General features: G+C 42.2%; 1 protein-coding gene across 5 annotated transcripts; it reads right to left on the bottom strand.

Annotated features, from left to right (window-relative positions):
- Positions 1 to 1446: 1446 nt before the first annotated feature.
- znf395b (zinc finger protein 395b) lies at positions 1447 to 22835 on the bottom strand. Of its 5 annotated transcripts, none has more exons than XM_085133799.1 (10): positions 22483 to 22835; positions 19112 to 19288; positions 18496 to 18680; positions 14177 to 14289; positions 13133 to 13335; positions 12918 to 13018; positions 11535 to 11814; positions 3192 to 3284; positions 2894 to 3000; positions 1447 to 2298 (listed from the first exon to the last, which is right to left on the bottom strand). In XM_085133799.1, exons 2-10 carry the CDS (start codon positions 19241 to 19243, stop codon positions 2187 to 2189), a joined length of 1326 nt encoding a protein of 441 aa, XP_084989925.1. In that variant the 5' UTR covers positions 19244 to 19288; positions 22483 to 22835; the 3' UTR covers positions 1447 to 2186. The 5 variants fall into 5 exon arrangements, with proteins under 5 accessions (XP_084989925.1, XP_084989923.1, XP_084989926.1 ...); XM_085133797.1 differs by having other exon boundaries at positions 11535 to 11817; XM_085133800.1 differs by having other exon boundaries at positions 11535 to 11817; positions 18496 to 18650; positions 22483 to 22832.
- Between the last annotated feature and the right edge of the window lie 1208 nt (positions 22836 to 24043).

Here is a 24043-nt window from a genome sequence, read left to right on the forward strand (position 1 = left end):
TTGAATATATTTTTGTGTGTCGTATAATAAAAAGTGGCCAAATGAGACTGGAGAACTGGTTTAATTGAAGAGTGAAATGATGTGGAAAGTACTTTGATGCATGTTTGGCTGGAACATGAAGGCAGCACTTTGTTTTCCTCTTTGGAATCACAGTCTAGGTATTCCTAGATTTAGGAATACTCGGCTCCTGTACAGCTGCTAACTGCTCAGCTTCCCAGTTAGAGCAGACACAAGATCAGATGATTTTATATCAGACGGTGAAGCTGCTGAAGCACCAACTATTAATTAATGATATAAAAATCTAATTCCCTGCTTAGGAACCTAATTAAGTAAACACAATGAGATAAATTGGTTTTCTGGACACTGACAGTAAAAAGTGTTTTTTTCTATTGTAATCTGTTATTTCTGCAATAAGGTGAAGTTTTTATTGCAAACTGTTCCCGTCATGAGTTTCTCTGAGAAATGACCATCAGGTTTGCGTCAGCGCTGCTGTCAGTGGAGCAATACTGCCCTCTAGTGTCCGAGGAACGATCACGCTGCCTGGGATGCTTTGGCTCGGATGTGGAAGTGTACGGATGTTTCCCAGGAGTTAGACTGAACGTACAAATTAACATAAGACGGCGAGCTAACAGAATAAATTCATAAAACATTAAAAAACAAATAAATAGGAAACATTTTTGAGTAAAGAAGGACGGTAGTGTCCAGCAATAATAATTAATAACAACAATAATTATTTCCTTTTTGGTTTCACTTGTAAGAATCAAGTCTGAGAATAGAAGACGAGATATAATTAATGCGTTATAATTAATTATGAACAAATAATATTGAGGAGTAGTTTCTCATTTTTAAAAGAGACTCCTAATAAATTCTCCTTCTTTTATGGCTTAAACCTGGATTTCAAATGTTAACCCAGCTCACCCTCTAACAATTCCAGCTTTCCAAAACTATCCTTTAATTGTGAAAATGAGGCAGCAGAGCTCAGGAGTGAAGCAAACAAAGAAACAAGAGTCCTCCTGCTTTCAAACACTTCTCCAGCCGGAGGCGTTTTCCTCCTCACGGCCGTTTAAAGCGCAGGAGGATGAAACTGCCAGTGATCGTTGGGCATCTACTGCACGGTGAGACAGGAGAGGAGGTCCAAGGAAATGACTCGTGACATCCACTTAATGCAGAGAGGAACTGTGCACGTCAGCTGTTTGTTGTTTCAGCCGTGATTTTGCATATTCATAGACGGTGCTGATCGTTTCTGCAGTGTGTGGCTGATTGCAGAGAAGATGCAGGTGTGCACGTGCATGTTTGTTTCTCAGAGAAAGAAATGGGAATTTGTGAACATGTCAGCACATTTTCACCATCACACCATTGTTCTGAGTCTTGTGGCAAAAGCAATAAAATGTTTGCTCTTTCCTTCGTGGACTGTCGTGCAGAACAACAAGAACAACAGGAAGCAGCTCAAATTCTCAGTGCTTTTTAATGTGTTTGACAATATATTTCCTCGTTTTTATTGCTATTGCAAACTCGTTCCCCTCACACTCGTCCCATTGCCGTCACGGCTTCAAGGAACAGAACCATTAACACTGGTCGTACGCCAACACACGGGCAGGAAGGAAATCCATTTCATGGAAAGAACTTTTAGCTTATTCTCGTGAGTTTATATTCCAACAAAGTGCCAAAAACATGAAAATAATAATAAAAAATATCTGCCCAATTCATGGGCTGAACCAGACGATTAAAATAATTATAATTAAAAAAAAAAACGGTATAAAATACTCGTACGTAACTCAGAGCACACAATATAATGTACATCATAACCACTGTAACCACTGGAAGAGAAAGTCGGAATAACAAAAACAGCCAAGTCTAATAGAGTGGAGCTACAGGAGTAGTAATATGACCTTTGGATAAAGAGTATTGTAGGCTTACACATCACGTAGGTCAAAGTCAGTCAACAGCTAGCACCATCGCAGACTTCAGTTTTCAGGATCAAGATACAAAGATACAGAAAAGTCCAGAAGCATTCCTTTAGGAAAGAAAAGAAACAAGTTGAAAGTAAAAAACACACACATGTAAAACAGCTGATGGCTCTCGGGCCCTGATTTATATTCTCTTTTTGATAAAAGTCTCTTGTTGTAACGCATCCGTCCATCCACGTCTCTCACGCTCTTTCTCTCTCGCCATGGCCTCGGCTGCTTCTAGTCCGGGAAGCGCTGGCAGGCCTTTTTCCAGCGGCAGGCGGTGCACCACTGATCCTTGCGTTCCACCCCGTACACCTTGCGGCACTTCTTGGCCTCCCCGCGGCCCTTCCTGCAAAGAGAAACGAATCGCGAGCGTCAGAAAGGGGCAACAAATAAAGACACAAACTTTTCTAGGCAGGAAGCTCATGGAAATGTGATGTAAGCAGAGGACAGATACTACAATCAACAGAAAAAGCTCCATTTGTAAGCAGCCGAACTGAAAACTTAGGATCAAAACGTTTCATCACTGGTAAATGGCCTGTGTTTGTACAGCGCTTTACTTTGTCCCTGTGGACCCCAAAGCGCTTCACACTACATCCACACACTGGTGATGGCAGCTACACTGTAGCCACAGCTGCCCTGGGGCGCACTGACAGAGGCGATCAACATCAATCATCAATAACAATTTTTAAAGCTCGCCCGACTTAAGCCCCCCGAGCCTTGTCTTCCTGTTAAAAAGAAGTTTCTCCTTCACACTGTCGCCGAGTGCTGGCTCATGGGGGTCTTTACTTTACAAAAGAAAGTACTACCAGGCAACTGTCCTGATTTGGACATTTATAAATAAAACTGAACTGAATTAACATGCACATTAGCTTAAAAAAGCACTACACACAAAGAAGCGGAGCATTAGAAATGTTTAAATGTTAACACCATGAATGCCTCACCTGAAGGAGCAGTGAGTACAGGAGGGCGACACACTCATTGGCTGCAGCCTGTTCTGCTGGAGCCATTGTTCTCCGACGCTGACCGACCGACAGCGAGGTTTCACCATCTGAGGACACAACCAAAGCTTAGGCACAACAGCGCCCTCTGGTGGAAGAGTTAGACATGTGGCCTTTGCACAGCAACAGAGCTGTCGAAGCCCCCTGCCCACTATGAGTGCAACAGTATCAAATGTTGGACATGGTAATGCTCCCACCTTACTATATGTAAAGATACATGTAAGGCAGACAAAAGACCCACCGGAGTGTTACTGTGGCTGAGGCCGGGGGTGGAGGCGGTCCACCCATGGCTGCCAGGGCTTCTGGGGGCCACAGACAGGACAGGGCTGCAGGCCTGGGGGACGCAACAAAGGACAGACAGATTCTTCACATGTGCAGGATCTCAAACTGCTTAATATAAAAAGTTTAATGTTGGGCAGCAGAGTTGAGCAGAAAAGACATGAACACACTACACTACAGCCTATTATCACTTTAATATGGCAGCGTTAGCAAACAGACTTATATGCACATTAAACTGACACACCTACAGTACATGAGGAAATAAATCGACCTGGGTTCTCTATTGGACCTGATTGACAGGCTTCAATATTGTAATGTGTATTTATATAAGCTACAACTGCTAACAAAGCTAATGTATCTTATTAGCCTACAGTTGCTATTAGCATTTTTACATGTGTGAATTCAGAATAAAAAAAAAGAAACTTGGAATAAAGAACCAGGCAAATGTTAGAAATGATACAACTCAATCTTTTCCCATGTTAAAGTCCAATATTTACATCCTGTTTAGCTTTTATTTAATATTTACCAATAAAAAATGCATAGCTGTTTAGCTAGCTAACATTAATGGCAGCAAGATAACTACTACTGTCACGTAAAGTGAAGGAGAACAGCATAAAATACTGCAGGTTTGTCAATAATAATGCCATCTTACATATTATATATTACATAATATATATATTACATATATCCATCTGTCACTTATTTGGTTTGCGGCTTTGAAAGGGTGAGGACTGGGAGAGCTGGTGGTCATGACGTTAGCAGTTTTACCCATTAGCTTATTCCAGAACGAACGAGAACGAGTTCTCCTGTGCTGTTTTATGGACATGTGACAACCACCACTGCGCTACAAAACCATGATGTTTCCCTCTGCGGCCAATGCAACACAGTTTGTGCCGTTCACGCGACTTGGCTGTGAGCGCATTGTGCTCGTTATGTAACGATCAGCAGTCGGTCTTTTTCTCTGCTCACGTTTGGCTCTATAATGTAAGGAGCAGTGTTGCCAACTCCTTACTAAGGAAAATCGCTATTGGTTGTCCTAAAAGTCGCTAGAAGTCGCCAAATGACGTCATCACCTAATTTGCATAATTTGTCATGCTAATGTAATTGTAACCTACGCTGCTGGAGAGAGAAATAACGTTGTGGAAGAGACATAAAGTGAGTAAAAAACGTCCTAAATGCAGTTAGAATTTATTTAGAACTACAAATTAAATTTATTTTAGCAATTATTGTTTTTTAATGTCACAATTCCAACCCTGCTCCTTTATCCAGGCCTGGACTGGCAAAAGTGACCCGAAATTGGCACTCTGATGGAGTTACTTTGTGTGTGAGAGTGTGTGTTTATAAGTAGTTTTAAACCTTGTGATCCACAAAACAGCCTAACAGTAAAAGAAGAACTCATGCGCGATTCTTTTGCAGTTTGGACTAGTGATGGTAAATTTGATTCTTTTTACTGAATCGAGTTTTAATGAGTCACTCACCAAAGTGAATCGGGTTTTTTGAGTCATTTGATTCACTGAGTCAGTTGACCAGAGAGTGCAAAAAATTTACATTTTCACTCAAACTTAATTTGTTTCTCTTTTCATGTAAATCCCACTGCTAAGATGAATGATTCTAAAAAAACAACAACTATTTTATAGAGCAAAAAAGAGCAAAAACATTTCTAAAATTAAGCAATTTCCTATCAAAATTGCTTAATAAACATTTATTTTGTTTATTTGTATTTTATTAGTATTTTCCTTAAATGTGTTAAATATATATTTTCTCATCTAAATGTCCACTGAGCTGTGAGCCAGGGGGCGGTAATGCGCCTTAACATTGGTTGCCAACCAAGAAGAAGAAGAAGCTGTGAGCCAGGAGGGAGGGGGTGAGTGAGTAATTCGTTCGCTCGCTCTATGATTCAGCACAGGAGGGAGGGGGTGAGCGAGTCCTGAGTGATTCGCTTACGCTTACGATTCAGCACAGGAGGTAGGGGGTTAGTGAGTCCTGAGTGATTCGTTCGCTCTATGATTCAGCACAGGAGGGAGGGGGTTAGTGAGTCCTGAGTGATTCGTTCCTCTATGATTCAGCACAGGAGGGAGGGGGTGAGCGAGTCCTGAGTGATTCGCTTACGCTTACGATTCAGCACAGGAAGGGAGGGGGTGAGTAGCTCAAATGTGCTGTTAGCATGTTAGCAGAGCGATGCTACTGTGAACCGAGGAGCTATTTTCTTGATGTGAGCTTCTACTCAGGGTTTTTTCTTCCAGTTCAGAGCAGAAATGCTTTTGTTAAGAAACTGGCTGTTGTTTTTCCCCCCCCACAATTTTAATTATAAGCTAGATATATTTCTACTAAGCGAATTAGTTTGCTAACAGAAACAGGGATGAGTCAGTGAGTCAGTTGGGCTTGTGAATCATGATTCACGAGTCAGTAAAGTGATTCTCGAGTATTGAACGATTCGTTCACGAATCGAACATCACTAGTTTGGACGCACAGGTGTGAACGTCTCCTGCCCTGATAGCAGCTGGGGGAGGACTATCCTCCACCCGTGAGCGCTTTGGCACGGGTGAGGCGCCCACGGCAGGACCGCTGCTTGTTGAGAGTGAGAGCGATACGCGTTTTCACGTCAAAAAGTCGTCATAAATAAGTCTCCAATAATACCAGAAAAGGTCGCCAGATTTGTCGCTAGTCGCTTTTTAGAAAAAGAGTCGCTAAGGGGGTCTGAAAACTCGCTAAATATAGCGACAAAGTCGCTAAGTTGGCAACACTGGTCAGCTGTGGTTGTTTTAAAGTGCTTTATAAATAAAGTTGATGATGATGATGATGACAATTCAAGAGAACTGTGGTTGGCTTCACTTGAGTGTAAGCAGGTAATTTTTACACTTGAAACGAGTCCTTACATCAGCTCGGGCGCCAGATAGTTACAAAAATAATCAGTTTGAGACTTTTCCCCATAACGATCAACTAAACTTCCACGTGATAAACCATTTTTTCCGACGAAGCTGCTTCCCACTCCCTCTGGTAAAGCGTCTGAGTATTTGCATCGCATCACATCCCACTGAGTGATGGAGGTGGTAGGAAGTATCTGCACGGCTAAATATTATGATGATAATCCACGGCGATAACCCAATCAGTAACAGTGGGCGTGTCTATAGCAGAGAAAAAACAAGCCAGTGTCAGTGGAGCGCTGTGGACAGACATGTGGAGCCGCCGGCAGCTGTGACACACAGAAACATCGACCCGCAGTTCAACCCACTCTCACTCGAGTGTCTGCCTGCAGGAAGAAAGACAGATGTGGCACAAACACTGCCTAACATTACTGCTTTCTAAAAAGGTCTGTTAGGAACATTTTTCAGAATGTGTACATCAGGTTTTAACCGCCGTACTTTTGCACTGGGAGATGTTTTTCTGCTTTTTGCAGGCTGGTTAGAGTCTCATCTCCGTGGGAAAGCGAGCGAGCAGACAGCTTGGTCTCTCACTGTCACAAAGCATCCATTTACAGGCTCGTGGTACAGGGTAAATGCAGGTCACCAGTGAAATGTGCTGCTTTGTGATGCATAAACAAAGTTGTAGCTCACTGATTCGTTACAGAGGGGATCTGCTCGGGGGCCTTGGGTAAAGAGGACGTCTGCAACAACACCGTGACCACGTAACACGAGACGCGTGAACAAAAACTGCAGTAAAATGAAGTTCACGACCCAGCTGAGCTATTTCGCAGAAGGGGAATCGAGACAGTTGCTTCTGTTTCCACACAGAGCCAGGATTCCTGGAGGCCAGTGGGAAAAAGTGACATTTAGAAGGTGAATTCCAGTGCTCATGCACTAAATCTGACATTCAATAATTCATGCTAACAAGGACCGCGCTGTCTCCTTACATTGCCCTCAAACAATTTCACTCCCCAGAACGCCGCCTTCTTCTTGTCAACTCCAATTCGGCGAAGAAAACAAGTAATTATTGAAATTATAGCCAGCTGCACAGGTATCCTGTGACCAAACTTACATGACTGGAAAAAATGCCCCGAAGCTAAACAGAGTCAGAATGATTTAGTTTGAACAGCCTGCAAAGACCATTTAGATCAGCGGTCTCCAACCTTTTTGCACCACGGACCGGTTTATGCCCGACAATATTTTCACGGACCGGCCTTTAAGGTGTCGCGGATAAATACAACAAAATAAAACTGGTACCGGTACCGAAAAAAGAAGATTTATTCATAACACACATGAAAAGACCCAGGAAAACCGAGTAAATGATAAAAACAATAACAAAATAACGCTGAAAACCGATAAAAGCCCTGAAAACTATACATTTCACACCTGAACCTCAACTCTCGCGGCCCAGTACCAAACGACTCACGGACCGGTACCGGTCCGAGGCCCGGGGGTTGGCGGCCGCTGCTCTAGACGACGTCGAAGCTTCGAAAAACAAAAGTTTATATTGGGCCCAGCTTCACTGTTGCAGGTAGACAGGTATGATTCCCAGTTTTACAACTGGACTCCTACATCTACAGACGCCAGAGGAGGGAAGTAATGAAGTACAAATACTTTTTTACTCGAGTAGAATTTTCAAGCATCTGTAGTTTAGTTTTTTCTTCTGACATTGAATTTTTACTCCCTGCATTTTTAAACATATATATGTTCTTTCTACTCTACATGACACAGCTTTTATCAGTGAGGGTGGGAAGTCTCCCCTCCACCTCACTCAGCACCGGAGCTCCACAGGGCTGCGTTGTCCTGCTGGACTCACTGCACACCTACGACTGTGTAGCCACGTCACACAACACCTCCATTTTTAAGTTCGCTGATGACACTGTGGTGGTGGGCCTGATCTCTCATAACGTCGAGAAGGCCTTCCTGGAGGAGATCGGGAACCTGGAGAACAACCTTCTCCTAAACATCAGAAAAACTAAGGAGCTGATTGTGGACTTCAGCACAAAGCAGGTGAGAAATTACAATCATCAGTGGAGAGAGTAGACAACTGCAGATACCCGAGTGTTCACATCGCCCTGCAGCGTCTCTTGTTCCTCAGACGACTCAGAGACTTCCACCTACCTGAGAAGGTGTCAAGAAGTTCTACTCCTGCACCATCCGAGCATCCTGTCGGGAAATATCTGCGCCTGGTATGGGAACAGCACGAAGCAGGACAGACGAGCCTTACCTGGAGTCTACTTACACCAGGGGTGCAGCACCAAAGCCAGGAAAATCATGAAAGACCTCCCCCATCCCAACAATGGACTATTCTGCTCGCATAAGGCCGACACAGAGAAAGATGAGGAGCTTCTCTCCTGGCCAACCGGCTGTAGGACTGGACTCTCCACACATCTCTACACACCATTGCACGTTCACTTAATAACAACATGTATCTGGTCTCTCTCATATCACATCATTGTGCACTTAATAACAAATACATGCACTTCAATAATAACCTCTTAACTGCTGATTTGCTCACCTTAAAGTTTTAACTTGATTTTTCATTTTAGTTTTATTCTGGAACAAACTGCATGTTGTCCTGTGTATGATTGTTTATGTGACAAATACAATTTGAATTTGAGGTTAGATTTAAAGGTAACAGTTGCTCTTTGACACTTGTTATACTGGACAGAGCGTTACTGTAATCTGATTACTTTTTTCAAGTAACGAGTAAAGTAAGGGATTACTATTGCAAAAACAGTAATTAGATTACCGTTACTTTCCCGTAGGAACGCTGCGTTACTGCGTTACTAAAACCGTGATTTTTTTGCGAGAATGTCTCATGACAGTGACGTAAGCGAGTGCGACGTTCATGACAACAGCTGTGTGCAGATCAACAATGGATCATATATCGAGTGCAGAGAGAGTATGAGCGTGCAGCGTTTAAAGCGTGGAAGTACTGACCTTACTTTGAGTTTGATTCCATAAAAAGTGACAAAAACATTAGTGTCCGTTGTGCGTGGGAAGAAAACTTCTTTTTACAGCGAAAAAACCCCTAAACTTCCAAACAAGCACCGAGTAGTAGGGCTGGGTATCGTCACTGATTTCTGGAATCGATTCAATTCCGATTCACAAGGTCCCGAATCGATTCGATCCACGATTCGATTTAATTCGATTCGATTCGATTCACTTCGATTTGAATCTGGGAAATTTTGACAGTCAGAAATATTATAATTCAGATCAGTACATTTACATATTTTTGTATCTATAAAAAGGAAGCTGACACACGCAAGACTTTATCAAAGGTGTGAGCATCACAGCAGATGCCTTTGTGTCAAAGTAGCTGAAGATAAAACACAGAAAAACATGAAGGCGATTTTCCTGGCCTGGGATTTTATAAAAATATTCTGCAGTACATCAAAAACGAAAGAAAACATTAATCAACACATGAAAATTACCTCTGAAGTTACAGCGGTAAGCGTTTTGCATTTTGCATAATTTTAAAAAAGTTTAAATTTGTTCAGTATTGAACGGCAGAAATTAGGTTTTCTTTTCGGAAGTATATAAAACGGGAAAAAAAACATCGGCCGACAGCGCTGTAAACAACGGTAGTCTTGTGCGTAACAAGCAACCGAATAATGCAGAAAACAGTACAGAGAGAGAGAGAGAGAGAGAGAGAGAGCTGTGGTCGAAGCAAAACAGTAAAAGTAAGAGTGAATACATGACGATGTTTATGTGAAGCGTAGTTTGGATCTTCTTTTGCTGCTGGTTCGGTCAATATTGTTTGGAGAGACATCAAACTAACAGCTTCAGAATCAGCACATTAAGGGCGTGAACACAAAGCGCTGAACCGCCGACAGATCAGAATCAGCGAGCTGTTGGCTTTCAGCCCCGACCGTGAGAAAGGCGACATCTAACTGATTCTGATCCGCGGGTCGCGCTGTGTGTTTAAGTGCAGAATCCGTGTTCCTGCTCTCATTTACTGTCTTAGCTGTTTGGTGGTTGTTGAAATTTTGTGAGATTTCACCAGAGATTCTGGCATTTCGGGCAAAATAAATTTATATTAAAAAATCGATTCAGGATTTTAATGAATCGATTTTACGTTATCCAAGCCAGAATCGATTTTAATCGATAAATCGATTATAAAAACCCACCCCTACCGAGTAGCTACGACGTAATGGGAAACTCACAGAGAAACTCGCGGATTCTTCCACTGACCGCTGCACACCTGCACCAGGGTAACCCTCCGCCTACCCCACTCCTGCTTTACAGGTGAAAATAGAGCAACAGGACCGCTAGTCTTTGACTTTATTTATTTTCTGCTGTGTTTTACTTGCATCTATTTGAAAGACTGAGTGTAAACACACAAAATATTTTATTTTATGTGCTGGAATGTGCAGAAAATAGGTTTAAATGTTAAACTAATTTCTTCCAGTCAGAGAATGTTGCAGATAATTTTATGTTTGCTTGATGCATAAAGTTAAAAGATTAAAACTAATAAAACAAGTTTTAAAAAGAGACTTTTCCATTTGATTACATTTTGTATGATGATTATGTAGAAAAAGTAGAATTGGGCTGAAAGATCTATCACTTTATCACCTATTCAGGTTGTAAATCGTGTTTTTAAAAAGTAACTGAGTAACTAAGTAGTTATTTACTTTTGAAAATAAGTAATCAGTAAAGTAACAGGATTACTTTTTGGGGGAAGTAATCAGTAATTAGTTACTGATTACTTTTTTCAAGTAACTTGACCAACACTGTTACTGGAAACCTAAAGGTTAAATTTGATGTTGTCATTTTGAATCACATATTTGTGTGTGATGACATCACTGTGGAGAAATCTTCACTGCTTTTTTAAACAATAGTCATTGAAGTTTGCAGACATCCATTAATGCGCAGCTCTCTTTAGATCCCACCACAGCACTTCAGTTGACTTTGACTGGGCCTTTCAGGATCTGAGACACTTTAGCAGTAAGGGAACATTTAGACTTTATCCACCCCAGCGATTAATTTATTAATATTAAATAGGAAAATGAACCCATTCTGCTCATTCCCAGCTACATGTTTTAATTCATGGACTCTACTAGAGCAGCTTTGATTTACAGTTCATAATAATTCTTATTTCATTAACACCTTGGTTAAAAAAATGTTTTTAGCTAGTCAACATTTCTCTGATTGGCTCATAAACAGAAGGTTTGAACTGTGGGTGGGTGGAGCATCCAGGTCTGTGTGCCATATTGGACCATACTGACGACCATATTGGGGATATGGCGTCTTACTAACATCAGAGCCACGAGCAGAAACTGAACGGAGCGTTCTGACATGCTCGTACGTACGCTGATGTCATTATCTGAGACTTTCAACGATTTACGATTTTAACAACATGTATGGGTGAAGATGGAGAGCAACAGTGCTCTACCCACCTGATAGAGGTGCTCCGAGTGAATCTGCCAGAAGCTGCTGGGGGCCGACTGGCTGAGCTGACTGGGCCTGCTCAGGCCCGGCCCAGAGCTGGAGTTGGACCTGGGTCTGTGAGCTGGGAGGAGCTCTGAGCCTGGAGGAGAACCACAGGACGCCCAGCTGAGATGAGAGGACGAGGCCTGGCCCAGAGCCTGCTGGGCTGGAGCTGGACTGGGATCGACAGTGTCACAGGACATCTTGGTGTAGTAGAAGTCCTCCTCTCGCTGGGACTGGTCTGACCCACTGCTGTGCATGTGTGGCAGGGACACACCAGTGGACACACCAGTGGACACACCAGTGGACACACAGAGAAAAAGAGTGAGTTGTGTGTTTGCAGAGTTAGTGAGAGCAGCACTTACTACCAGACTGAAAATCTCCCTTCCCCTAAGCGAGCAGAGCTCTTCCACAACCTGAAAATTTTATTCCCTCCTGTTTTTTTAATGTTGTTTTGAAGCTGAGAAATGTTCCAGAAGGCGACCCGTCTGGTTTCAATTCGGCTCAGACTACCAGCGAACACCTGAAAAACATCCAACTTCAGCGTGTCCTTAAAGTCACCAATTAATACTTATTTTTAGTGGATGACTAACATTATATGATACGGCATATAAAGCATCATATAAAGTATTTTTGGCCATTTGTGCAATGACAGGAATATTTTACTGCTTCCAGCTGCTCCCAACATCATAAAGAAAACTCTGCATCATCACCAAGAATGGAAAAAATAAAGAATATTTTAAATACACATATTTACACAGTATTGTTCAACCATGAAATAATTGTGGGAAAATTCAAATTTTTTGGAAATGGAGCGTTTAGAGAAGTGATGCAATTTTAAATAGAAAGATGAAATATTAATTTGGAATAGTATATGAAGATGGAGCCTCGTGCTACAGTCTGAGGACGAACGTCCAATCTGATTGGCCAGGAACAAGTGTTTGTGCAGTTATTCTCACCACAGATATTTTTTTTAAATTTCGAACATGAAACACATTGTGCGCACATAACATGTAGGTGATTGTGTAACTGCTCTTATGGCTGTGTTTCTGTACAGAACACACACCGCCGTTAGCTGAAAGCGACACCTTTGTTAATTCATAATAATAGATCATTATGATACGTTCTTGTTTTTGCACACATTTGTGTCAAATCAGCCTCCGTCGCCTCGCCGAGGTTCGTCCTGAGCCAGGAAACAACTTTTTACTTTTCTCTGCTCAGGTGGATTCAGCCCCTCCCCACCTGAGCCCGAATTTTTTGTTTTTTTTTTAATCTACTGTAAGCAAAATTGTTCCCACATCTCTGCTAAGAGTGACTGTAGATGCATGAAAAGGTTCAAAGTGCCAGCTCACCCCAGATGCAGCACACGGATGTGTCTTTTTATGCCGACTGAAGACGTGAGGACTTTGCCACAGCTGGGCCACAGGCATCTGTACACACTTCTGACGGAGCTCTGCGGGAGGAAGAGCGCAGACGGCGGGTGAGCGCGCACAGAGACATGTCCAAACTGCAGAAAGGCTGTGTTGATTATAGCGGCGTCTTCAGTTTTCCCGGAGCAGCTGTGCACCTTTGGTTTTTTGGCAGCGAGCTCCTCCCCCTGCTCCAGCTCCATGTGCAAGCCTTCGTCGGGGCTGCTGTCCATCTCGGTGACGGACGGTGAGGGCGCCGGGCTGACGTTGCCGTGGTCCCAGCTCCAGTAGCCGCTGCTGCCGCTGTCTGAGAGCTCGCCTCCGCCGCACTCCATGTCAGCGGGTGAGGATGATGAGCCAGCTAGAGGAAGGTAGAACCGTGTCTCAAAGAAAGCCTCGAGTCTGTCACAGAGCTGAGGGAAACGGACTCCCGCATTAAATCGGTGTCTATAAATTGAAACCTTCTGGTTTAAATATCAAATATTCTCTGTTGCTTTTTGGGATGAAAAGCTTCTCGTGCTGTGACCCCTCTGCCCGTCCTACAGCGAACAGCAGCCTCCTGTGCTGCTGCCAGGCCTGTTTTCAGCATCTGTTTACTCCCTCCTTTCTGCTCTGTTCCCTCTTCACACATACTTTGTTTATTGCTCTGCCAAAACATTAAAAATAGCAGGTAATGTTTATCAAGCTAATAAACGCTGATTGAATAACACACATGGGTTGGAGCTGGAGTGAGTTGAGCCCATTTCTTTGTGTCACAGTTGAACAGCAGCTGTGTGTGAAACAGCTGTTTGGGCATCTTTAAGGAGTTCCTCCATCAAATCCTGTTCTCGATTCTTATCGTCAGATCTGTGCTACAACATCTCTGTTACAGCAAATATTACAGAAGTTAGTTGAGTTATAAACTATTAATAGTTTACTCCATGCCGTGTCAAACTGCTGACCACCTACTGGACCAAAGTCCACATTATTATAACTGAAGACTGGACAAATAAAACCTGTTTATTTTCTATAAAGCTTATAAAGTTACAGCTCTGCTAAAACCTTTAATGAAGTGCGTGCCATATTTGTGAACTTATGTTCACCTCTTCCTGTTAAAAGGAAGTTTTTCCTTCCCACTGTCACCAAGTGCTTGTTGACTGAGTGCTGAGGTGACTGCTATTGTGACTTGGTGCTAATGAATATGTGGTTGAGGAGATACAGACCAGGTCCAGGATCTGTTTGTGGAGAGCTCTGGACCACGGGGCTGCAGGACAGACTGGTCAGGACCATGGCTGCCATGATCTCATCCATCTCCACCGACTCCGGGCTGCGAAAGCTAAAGATAACATACAGAAATATTCCGGTAAAATCAGGTCCGCCCTCACATACTCTGACCAAGCAGCAACATCTGAAACCAGGAGCCAACACATGCAGTTCCTCTACTGGCCACTTGAGGCCGTCTCAAACGAGTCGGTCCCCATAGAGTCCCATATTAAAAGGCTCAGTTTTACTGCAGACACAAACGTATAGCTTTAGCCTGTATGGATAGTTCACCTCTTCATAACAACAATACAGGCGTCAAAACTGAATGCTGGACACAGGTATAGGTGACCTGCTGCCCTCGGCCATTTTTATGCTTTTGCTGCCTTTAGGAGCCTTTTTAATGAAAACACACTAGAGCTGCCACAAACGATTATTTTGATAGTCGACTAATCAGATCATCATCCATTGGATGTAAAACGTACAGCTTATTGCACCAGCAGCATCTGCTCTTATATAACTATCATTAGCTTACAGCTTTAAGTGTTTCAGGTGCTAACAAAAAATAAAGACAAGATGATAGTTTATTAAATTTTAATGAAATCTGCAGATTGTTTCAGTGAAGTTTAATAAACTCCTTGCTATCTAAACTATAACAGGACACCGGAGTATATTCTCGAGCATCTCACACTTCTGATAATCAGCTGTCTGCTTGACAATTGTTCAGCTGTGTAAAAACTATAACTTTAATCTCAGCCAAACCGATTTACTCAGGAACAAATAAAATACTAAAAAAAAGCCAAACAATAACATTTTAAGTTATCTAAGTGACTTATATATCATGTTTAACCTGAGTAGTGAAAGACGGCGGTGGGTTTGAAAACGATTAGCGGGAGTCCGGTGTTCTCACGGCTCTAGTTAGCCTAGCCCCCGGCTAGCTATCGAGCTAGTGGGTAACAGACGTCTCTGAAAACGTCGGAGCGCTTTTGAAAATATGTTCAGTTCAGTTCAGTTCAGTTCATTTTTATTTCAAACATTTCAAACATGAGCCTTCACAATCATTACAATATATTATTCCATTATTTGTTTGAAAAGGAGTAGGTAGAAGTATTTACTTATTTGTCCCTACCCCCTCACGTTTTACCTCTCATTCATAAATTTTCTTAAATTAAAACAAACAACATATGAAACAAAAGTAAAGCAAAACAAAACAAAACATACATAAATCAAAAACAAGAAATTAGCAATCCCCACCAGGGTATAGTTTCTTTCATATGAAAAAAAACAGAAGGTTTATATTTGCAGATGCACAAATTATGGAAAAACAAAACAAAACAAAACAAAACAAAACAAAACAAAAAAAAACCCAAAAAAGAACCACAACACCATTACCAGCAACATTACCGTCCTGGGTTAACCCCGTTTTCTTCATTGTTATACTTATTTAAAATCAGGTTTTTATATTTTACTTTAAACTGTTTTATGTTTTTACTTTCTTTTATTTCTTCTGTTAGACTTTTCCATAATTTAACTCCTGCAATTGAGATAGACATCGTTCTTAAAGTTGTTCTAGCACTTTGTATTTTTAAATTCCATTTCCCTCTTAAGTTATACCCACCTTCTCTTTCTATGAACAATTTACAGATTTCTTTTGGAAGCAATTTATTTCGTACTTTATACATTATTTGCGCTGTTTTAAGCTTCACCAAGTCTTGGAATTTAATAGCTTGCATTTTGACAAAGAGTGCATTTGTATGGTCCCTGTACCCCACATTATTTATTAATCTAATGGCCCTTTTCTGTATTACAGTTATTGTTTGTGTGTTACTTTTGTATGTATTTCCCCAGACCTCTACACAGTAGCTCATATATGGCAGTAGTAAAGCACAGTATAAAATGTGCAGTGCTTTCTGATCCAGCATATGCTTTGCTTTCCCCAGGACGGCAATGCCCCGTGCCAGTTTCCCCTGAACATAAGTAATATGTGGCTTCCAACAGAGCTTGTGGTCAGTGATCACCCCAAGAAATTTTATTTCATTTACTCTTTCTAAATATACATTGTCAACACATATTTCTACTTTGATGTTTCTCTTTTGGTTTCCAAACAACATAAATTTGGTTTTATCTAGATTCAATGATAATTTATTTATATCAAACCACTTCTTTAATATAGTTAATTCCTGTGTGATCATCTCCAAAACCTGTGGCAATTCCACACCTGAACACAGTATATTGGTGTCATCTGCAAATATTACAAACTTTAAAATCTCCGACACTCTGTAGATATCATTTAAGTACATAATAAACATTTTTGGACCCAGTACTGAACCTTGAGGTACTCCACAAGCTATATCCATCAAATTAGATTTATATTCATTTATTTGTACATATTGTTGCCTATTCCCAACATAGCTTTTTAACCATTCCAAAACCACTCCCCTAAACCCGTACTTTTCCAGTTTTTTTAATAGAATTTCATGATTAACAGTATCAAATGCCTTCTTTAGGTCTAAGAAAACGCCGAGCGCATACCTCTTATTATCCATACATTCCGTTATCTTTTCCATTAAATCTATTAATGCCAAAGCTGTTGATCTGTTGCTTCTGAACCCATACTGACTATCTGTCATTAATTCATATTTTTCCACAAAACTGTCAAATCTTTTCATGAAAAGTTTTTCCAGTATCTTAGAGAACTGGGAGAGTATTGACACTGGTCTATAGTTTGTAAAATGATGCCTTTCACCGGTTTTGTAAATGGGAATAACTTTAGCAACTTTAATTTTTTGTGGAAAAACCCCTTTTTGAAACGACAAGTTGAATATATATTTTAATGGTTTTACAATACCATCAATAACTGTCTTTACTGTTACCATATCAATATCATTCCAGTCTGCACTGGTTTTGTTCTTAAGTCCTCTAACTATGTCATAAATCTCTTTCTCTTCCACTGCTCTTAAAAACATTGAGCTACTATTCCTTTCAATATTTTCACCAGTGTCCCTTTCTATTCCATCAACCTTTATTTCTTCTGCCAGTTTTGGCCCTATGTTTACAAAGAATTCATTAAAGCCATTTACTATCTCTTCCATGTTATTAATACTTCTTGTCCCTTCTATAAAGTACCCAGGGTAATCATTATTCCTTGATTCATTTTTGATTATACTGTTTAATACATTCCATATATCTCTTGTGTTATCTTTATTGTGTTCTAACCTTTTAATATAATACTCTCTTTTACAGGATCTCATTATATTAGTTAATTTATTTTTGTAAGTTTTATACTTCCTTTCAGTTTCTATTGTTCTCTTTTTTATGAATTCTCGATATAGGGTATTCTTTTTTTTGCTGGCATTTTGTAGTCCTTTAGTCATCCATGGTCTTCCTGCATAGTTGTGTTTCCTATTGATTTCAATTACTGGGCAGTTTTTATCAAGTAATGTGTTAAATGTTCTTAAAAATCCTTCGTAAGCTTTATTAACTTCTGTTTGTTCAAATACAATATTCCAATCTTGCTTTAAAAGTTCATTTCTAAGACAATTTAATGTCTTCTCTGTTCTTATTCTTTTGTAAATAATCTTATGTCCATCATTGTTCACTTTATAATGGCAATTATAAGATGCAAAGACTGGTAAATGGTCACTTATATCATTGATTAACATGCGGTTAATATGTGGTGTCTTGATAAACTGAGCAGATATTTGAGGTTTACACAGCTACATTCTCACCTGAAAATATGTTAAACGTTTATTTTGTGACCCAGAAAGAATAATAAGAGTAATATTAAAACTAACTAGCTGCCGCCGCGCTATGAATTCTGGGACACAGCTTCTTCTTCTTCGGGGTTTAACGGCAGCTGGCATCCTTGTACATGCAGTGCTGCCATCTTCTGTTTCAGTCCGTTATTACACTCTTAAATCCTACTACTTATTCCTGCGTCTTTTGGGATCTTACAAAGCTTCAAACGACGCGTCGACTATTAAATTAGTCGTCGACGATTTTGATAGTCGACGTAATCGTGACTAGTCGACTAATCGTGGCAGCCCTAAAACACACACGTCTGTGCTCGAGCTTCTTTCAGTCACTGACATTCTGTTGTTTATCATCAGACTGCTGCTAACCAAATGTGTTAGCATTAGATGCTAACTTAGCACGTATAGTAACTTGTGCCTCCCAAAACAAAGAAACAAATCCACAACACGGCTAACACTGAGCTTTCAGTAAAGAGTGACATCATCTTTTCTATATGCACATGTACAGTCTATGCCTCGCTGTGCCTTACCTGTATGGCGCCTGCGCGGTGACGAGGTGCACTGTGGGTCCCACTGGCAGCGGAGCAGCCAGGTTGCTCTTGTAACGGCCGCTCTCAGCCTGGACGCAGCTCTGTCCGTACACCTTCAAAGCGAGGCAATGACACAGTGAGTTCCTCGTTCCAGCCTGGAAAAGTTGTCCATTTAGTGTCTCACCCTGGTTCAACAGAAACCGTCCACTCAGCTCGTCAGTGGCACAACAGACAAAACACTGTTCAGGCCTTATACGGGTTAAGCTGTTTACATGCGTCTGCGGTACCCTGCTCCTGAGCCCCACTGTGGCCACGAATAAAGCAGTTAGGAGAATATTTCCTGTCCATCTGTGGCGTCCTGCACGCAGACGGCATAATCTGCCAGTGAGACAGCGTGCGAAGGAAGTGGCTGCCAGCCTCTGACCAGGCAGTGCATTACATCTAACACAGTGGAAAGAAATAATGATCGCATCGAGTTCTTTCTCAGTTTGGGTTTGAACTTTGGGACGCGTACCTTTTTGCTTATTGTGGTTCTAATGTGCTCAAAATGCCATGCAAGCCTGAATTTCACGCACAGACACAACAGAATACATGTCATCGCTGTCGGGCTTCTCACCAGAGTGTGTTGCACGCCAGGCCCGTTGCTGCCCTGCTTTGTCTTAGAGACGCATGCCTGCCGTCCCACCGGGCAGGTCGGCGTCCCGTCTGGCCCCGCTCCAGCTCTGTCCTCGGGTCCCGTAGCTGCCATTGGTGCTGCCGCACACTGAGGGACTCAGCACAGTGTGACACCTCCCTACACACAGGACGCCGAATGAAAATATGTCACAGCGTTATTCATCTTCCCACAGCTAAAGTGCACCTCGGCGATGTCGGACTGTGACGTTACGTAAAACTTTACCACAAACAAACGTCCTTCGGTAACTTTGGTCGTAATTTCTGCCCAGCTTCCCTCTTAAAAGGATTAAATGATGAAGGCTATTTCCATCCAGGGAGAATATGCTCGTGGTGAACCACGGCATCAAATGACAAATATGCTCGGTCAATAAATATGGGGATGTAAACAGACGGCAGCTTTGCTGACGAGTGACTGTTGGCAAACACTCGTTCCATCTTGCATCTCTGCGCCTCGCAGTGCAGCGCAACAACACCACAGGAGATTTGAAAAGGATTGCAGGGATCTGAAGGGAACACAGACCTGAGTGGATTTCGATCTGATCGCAGTCTTGCTGGAGTTTTGCTGTCTACTCCGATAAAGTAGGAAACTCATGACGCCTTATAGAGACCTAATTTGGCATTTGGGTAGATTCAGTGTGGCCTGCAGCTCACAGAGGGTGGGTGCAATGCTGCATTCAGTAAACGCAGGAATAATCCAGATATTTTGGCGACTTTGCTGTGGATTCACAGTGTTTCTGTGTGTTTTGGTGCTTTTTGACAAAGTCAATGACACAAATTTTCTAAAGAGTCTGCATTTTGGAGTATATTCATGCTTACATCAATAACAATGCAAAAAATCTAAACTATATGTATAAAAGATCAGAAACAACATGGATTACTGCTTTATAAGAAAGCCCTCCGCAAAGCCAGAACATCTTACTACTCATCACTGATTGAAGAAAATAAGAACAACCCCAGGTTTCTCTTCAGCACTGTAGCCAGGCTGACAAACAGTCAGAGCTCTGTTGAGCCAACCATCCCTTTAACGTTAACTAGTAATGACTTCATGAACTTCTTCACAAATAAAATTTTTATCATTAGAGAAAAAATTACCAATAATCATCCTACAGATGTAATATTATCTACAGCTACTCTTAGTACCATTGATGTTAAGTTAGACTCTTTTTCTCCAATTGATCTTTCTGAGTTAACTTCAATAATTTCTTCCTCCAAACCATCAACGTGTCTTTTAGACCCCATTCCTACAAAACTACTCAAAGAAGTCCTGCCATTGATTAATGCTTCAATCCTAAATATGATCAACCTATCTCTAATCAGCTATGTACCACAGGCCTTCAAGGTGGCTGTAGTTAAACCTTTACTCAAAAAGCCATCTCTAGACCCAGCAGTCTTAGCTAATTATAGGCCAATCTCCAACCTTCCTTTCATATCAAAAATCCTTGAAAGAGTAGTTGTCAAACAGCTAACAGATCATCTGCAGAGGAATGGTTTATTTGAAGAGTTTCAGTCAGGTTTCAGAGCTCATCACAGCACAGAAACAGCTTTAGTGAAGGTTACAAATGATCTTCTTATGGCCTCTGACAGTGGACTCATCTCTGTGCTTGTCCTGCTAGACCTTAGTGCAGCATTCGATACTGTCGACCATAATATCCTATTAGAGTGATTAGAACATGCTGTAGGTATTACAGGTACTGTGCTGCAGTGGTTTGTATCATATCTATCTAATAGACTCCAATTTGTGCATGTAAATGGAGAGTCCTCTTCACACACTGAGGTTAATTATGGAGTTCCACAGGGTTCAGTGCTAGGACCAATTCTGTTTACATTATACATGCTTCCCCTAGGCAGCATCATTAGAAGACATAGCATACATTTACACTGCTATGCAGATGACACCCAGCTCTATCTGTCCATGAAGCCAGATAACACACACCAATGAGTTAAACTGCAGGAATGTCTTAAAGACATAAAGACCTGGATGGCCGCTAACTTTCTGCTTCTTAATTCAGATCAAACTGAGGTCATTGTACTCGGCCCTGAAAATCTTAGAAATATGGTATCTAAGCAGATTCTTACTCTGGATGGCATTACCTTGGCCTCCAGTAACACTGTGAGGAACCTTGGAGTCATTTTTGACCAGGACATGTCCTTCAACGCACATATTAAACAAATATGTAAGACTGCGTTCTTCCATTTGCGCAACATCTCTAAAGTTCCCAGACTGAGGTGCAAAAGTGTCACCTGGTTGTGTTATCGCTTTTCAGATGAACATGTTAAGCTTTTAGCTTATTAGGATCAAATATTCATATACAGAAGCTGGTGGCAACTTTCTTATTTGAGTTATATGAACTGGTATAAAAGAAGAAGAAACAAGCAAAACAACGTACAATAATAACATAAAAGAAGCGGTGCTTAAACGGTATACAGTTTCATCATGCATCATATTTCACTGTACCAAAAAGAAATCCTTGAATTATTTAAAGAACTGCATATTTCTTTATTCACTTGCATGTAAACGTTATTTACTGCTTAGAAACCGGCACCAAAGGGATTCTTCGGGGACACGCATCATCTCTCCCATTCTTTTCTGTGCACCCAAACGCAGCACAAAGCCCGATTTCCCCCACCTTTCCACCAATCAGCGCCAAGTTTCAGTAGTAAACAAGCGGCACCGTGTGGGAGTGCCGCCGCCGCTGATTGGCTGAGCCGGGGCTTTCAGGAACACACCCCCGTTCCAACAACGTGTTCAGACACGAGTTTCGCCGGGAGGGACTGAGCCGGACCACAGAACACAGCCGAGATTAAACTCGTTTCCAACGCAAAGTCGCGCAAAAGCACGGCGTGATGATCCTGGTTACACGCGAGACATTTGGTGCAGCGATGAATTTCAGGCTGGAACGCACAAACAGTGACGTGAAAACAACAACACGCCAAAAACACAATAAATGAGGCCATTTCTGCAGTCGTATTAAGTTCGTGTAGAGTTTCCACGCATTATATTGCAAGGAAGTAAAACCTTAAAGACCCCGGGCGCGTGCAGCCGCACGCAAACGACGCTAACGCTGCAGCCGCGCTTCCAGCTGAACGTGTCGCCTATTTGGGACTAAAAAGATGCGTCATAGAAAAACAAGTCGCAGTTTATGATCCCGCAATTACACGACTGATCTCCACCCGGCAACGCAGACTGGAATCCGGAGAGACCCCCTCCCCCTCCCGCGGCTTACCCGGCGCACACACACAAAACTGTACGTTGGCTGTTTTCTGCAGAGCAAAACAGCATCTCCGCTTCTAAAAACAGCGCGTTTTACTCACTCCGTCGGGGGGAAGTCCTCCGCTCAGAGCTGCAGCTGCGGGTCGTCGCTGCCTGGTAGTCCTGCCGCTCGCCGGGCTCGTCGGTCTGCCGGAGGAAAAGGGGGTTGGGTCGGTCGGATACGCGCCTACGTGTGTCTGCTCGGTGGACCAATGCCGGGGGTGACAGCTGGGCAAGAGCGCAGAGATATGAGCCTGCAGCGCGCCGCGCACAAAAGGATGATCTAGGTGAGGGGTTACCAGAGCATCATCATCGTCATCATCCAATCTCTGTCTGTCTCTGTCTGTCCGGAGCACACAAATCTGCTGCGTCTCAACATGAGCACCACAAACGGATCCGTCCTTAAAAATGTTTTTTTTAAAAAGCAATTATTTATGTAATTACTCTGCACTGTACCAAGGTGCAAATCTTAAATATCAAAAAATGATGATCATATATTCCATAAACCAGGAGGTCACAGGCATCTCCACAGACTGTTATCAATCAGTTGTGTCAAACATATGGCCGTATCCGGACCAGCAAAGGCTCCAGCCGAGCCCACTGGAAGGCTTTGCAGAGATTGACAAACACTGGGACTATTCACGTGTTTGCAGGAGACAGTGTTGCCAGGTCAGGGTTTGAAAGGGTCCCGTCACTTTTAAGTAACTCTTCATTTCGTGTAGAGGCGCAGAGTCAGAGATCTGAACTACAGTTATGTGGAAAAGCCGAGCCGTCACACGCCATCGATTTGTAAATGGTTGGTTAAATACACGTTACATGTCCAAGATGTGAATTTTAGATTTATTTTTTTAAACAAGCACATCTTTTGTCTTTTATTGATCCGACCCACTTAGGATGAAACGGTGCTGCATGTGCCCATGAACTAAAATGTCTCCATATGGATGTTGTGTTTGGATCGTAGCTGCTCTGATGCCACGCTGGACGTGTAGCACAGCCCAGTGATCAGACCCCCCACTAACTGTTTATTCAAATGAAAGAAGCTGAAAAATGCACGCAGCATATCGGCCCCCAGCTTCACACGACAAAGTGCCTGGATACAGATCAAACAGGACTTACATGTGTGTTTTAAGCGTGTGCTGCAGATCCCCTTGCCTTTGTGTGTGTGTGTGATTGTTTCTGTGTGTTTGAGAGGCCGGATTAGTGTCGGCTGTCTGCACCCTCTCCACCAGACATCCAGTCAGCAGGGATTTTAGGGTCTGAGCGCCTACACTGCCACAGAGAGAGTAACCCAATCCTATAGTCCCAATATGATTCCTAAACCACACAGAATTCCTTCCCTGCTTTATTTCAGCCACTAATGTCACTGTGTTCCCTTCAAAGGCCGCTGGCAACTGCCTCTCCGGGTTAGGCAGATCAAAACCGACGAACAGTGCACAGGTTACATAGCAGGACCTACTGAGTGAACAATTAGAGCAGCAGGATTTTAACACTGTGCTGCTGTGCAATAGATAATCTAAGAGTTGCAGTCAGGGAGGAAACGCAGGAGTCAGTAGGTGGTAGCAGAGTCTGAAATATCAGGTCATCCCAAAATGAGACATCCTCTATTCAACACAATGGCAGCAG

This window comes from Neolamprologus multifasciatus, chromosome 15, assembly GCF_963576455.1.
Source record: "Neolamprologus multifasciatus chromosome 15, fNeoMul1.2, whole genome shotgun sequence".
Classification (NCBI taxonomy): Eukaryota; Metazoa; Chordata; class Actinopteri; order Cichliformes; family Cichlidae; genus Neolamprologus; species Neolamprologus multifasciatus.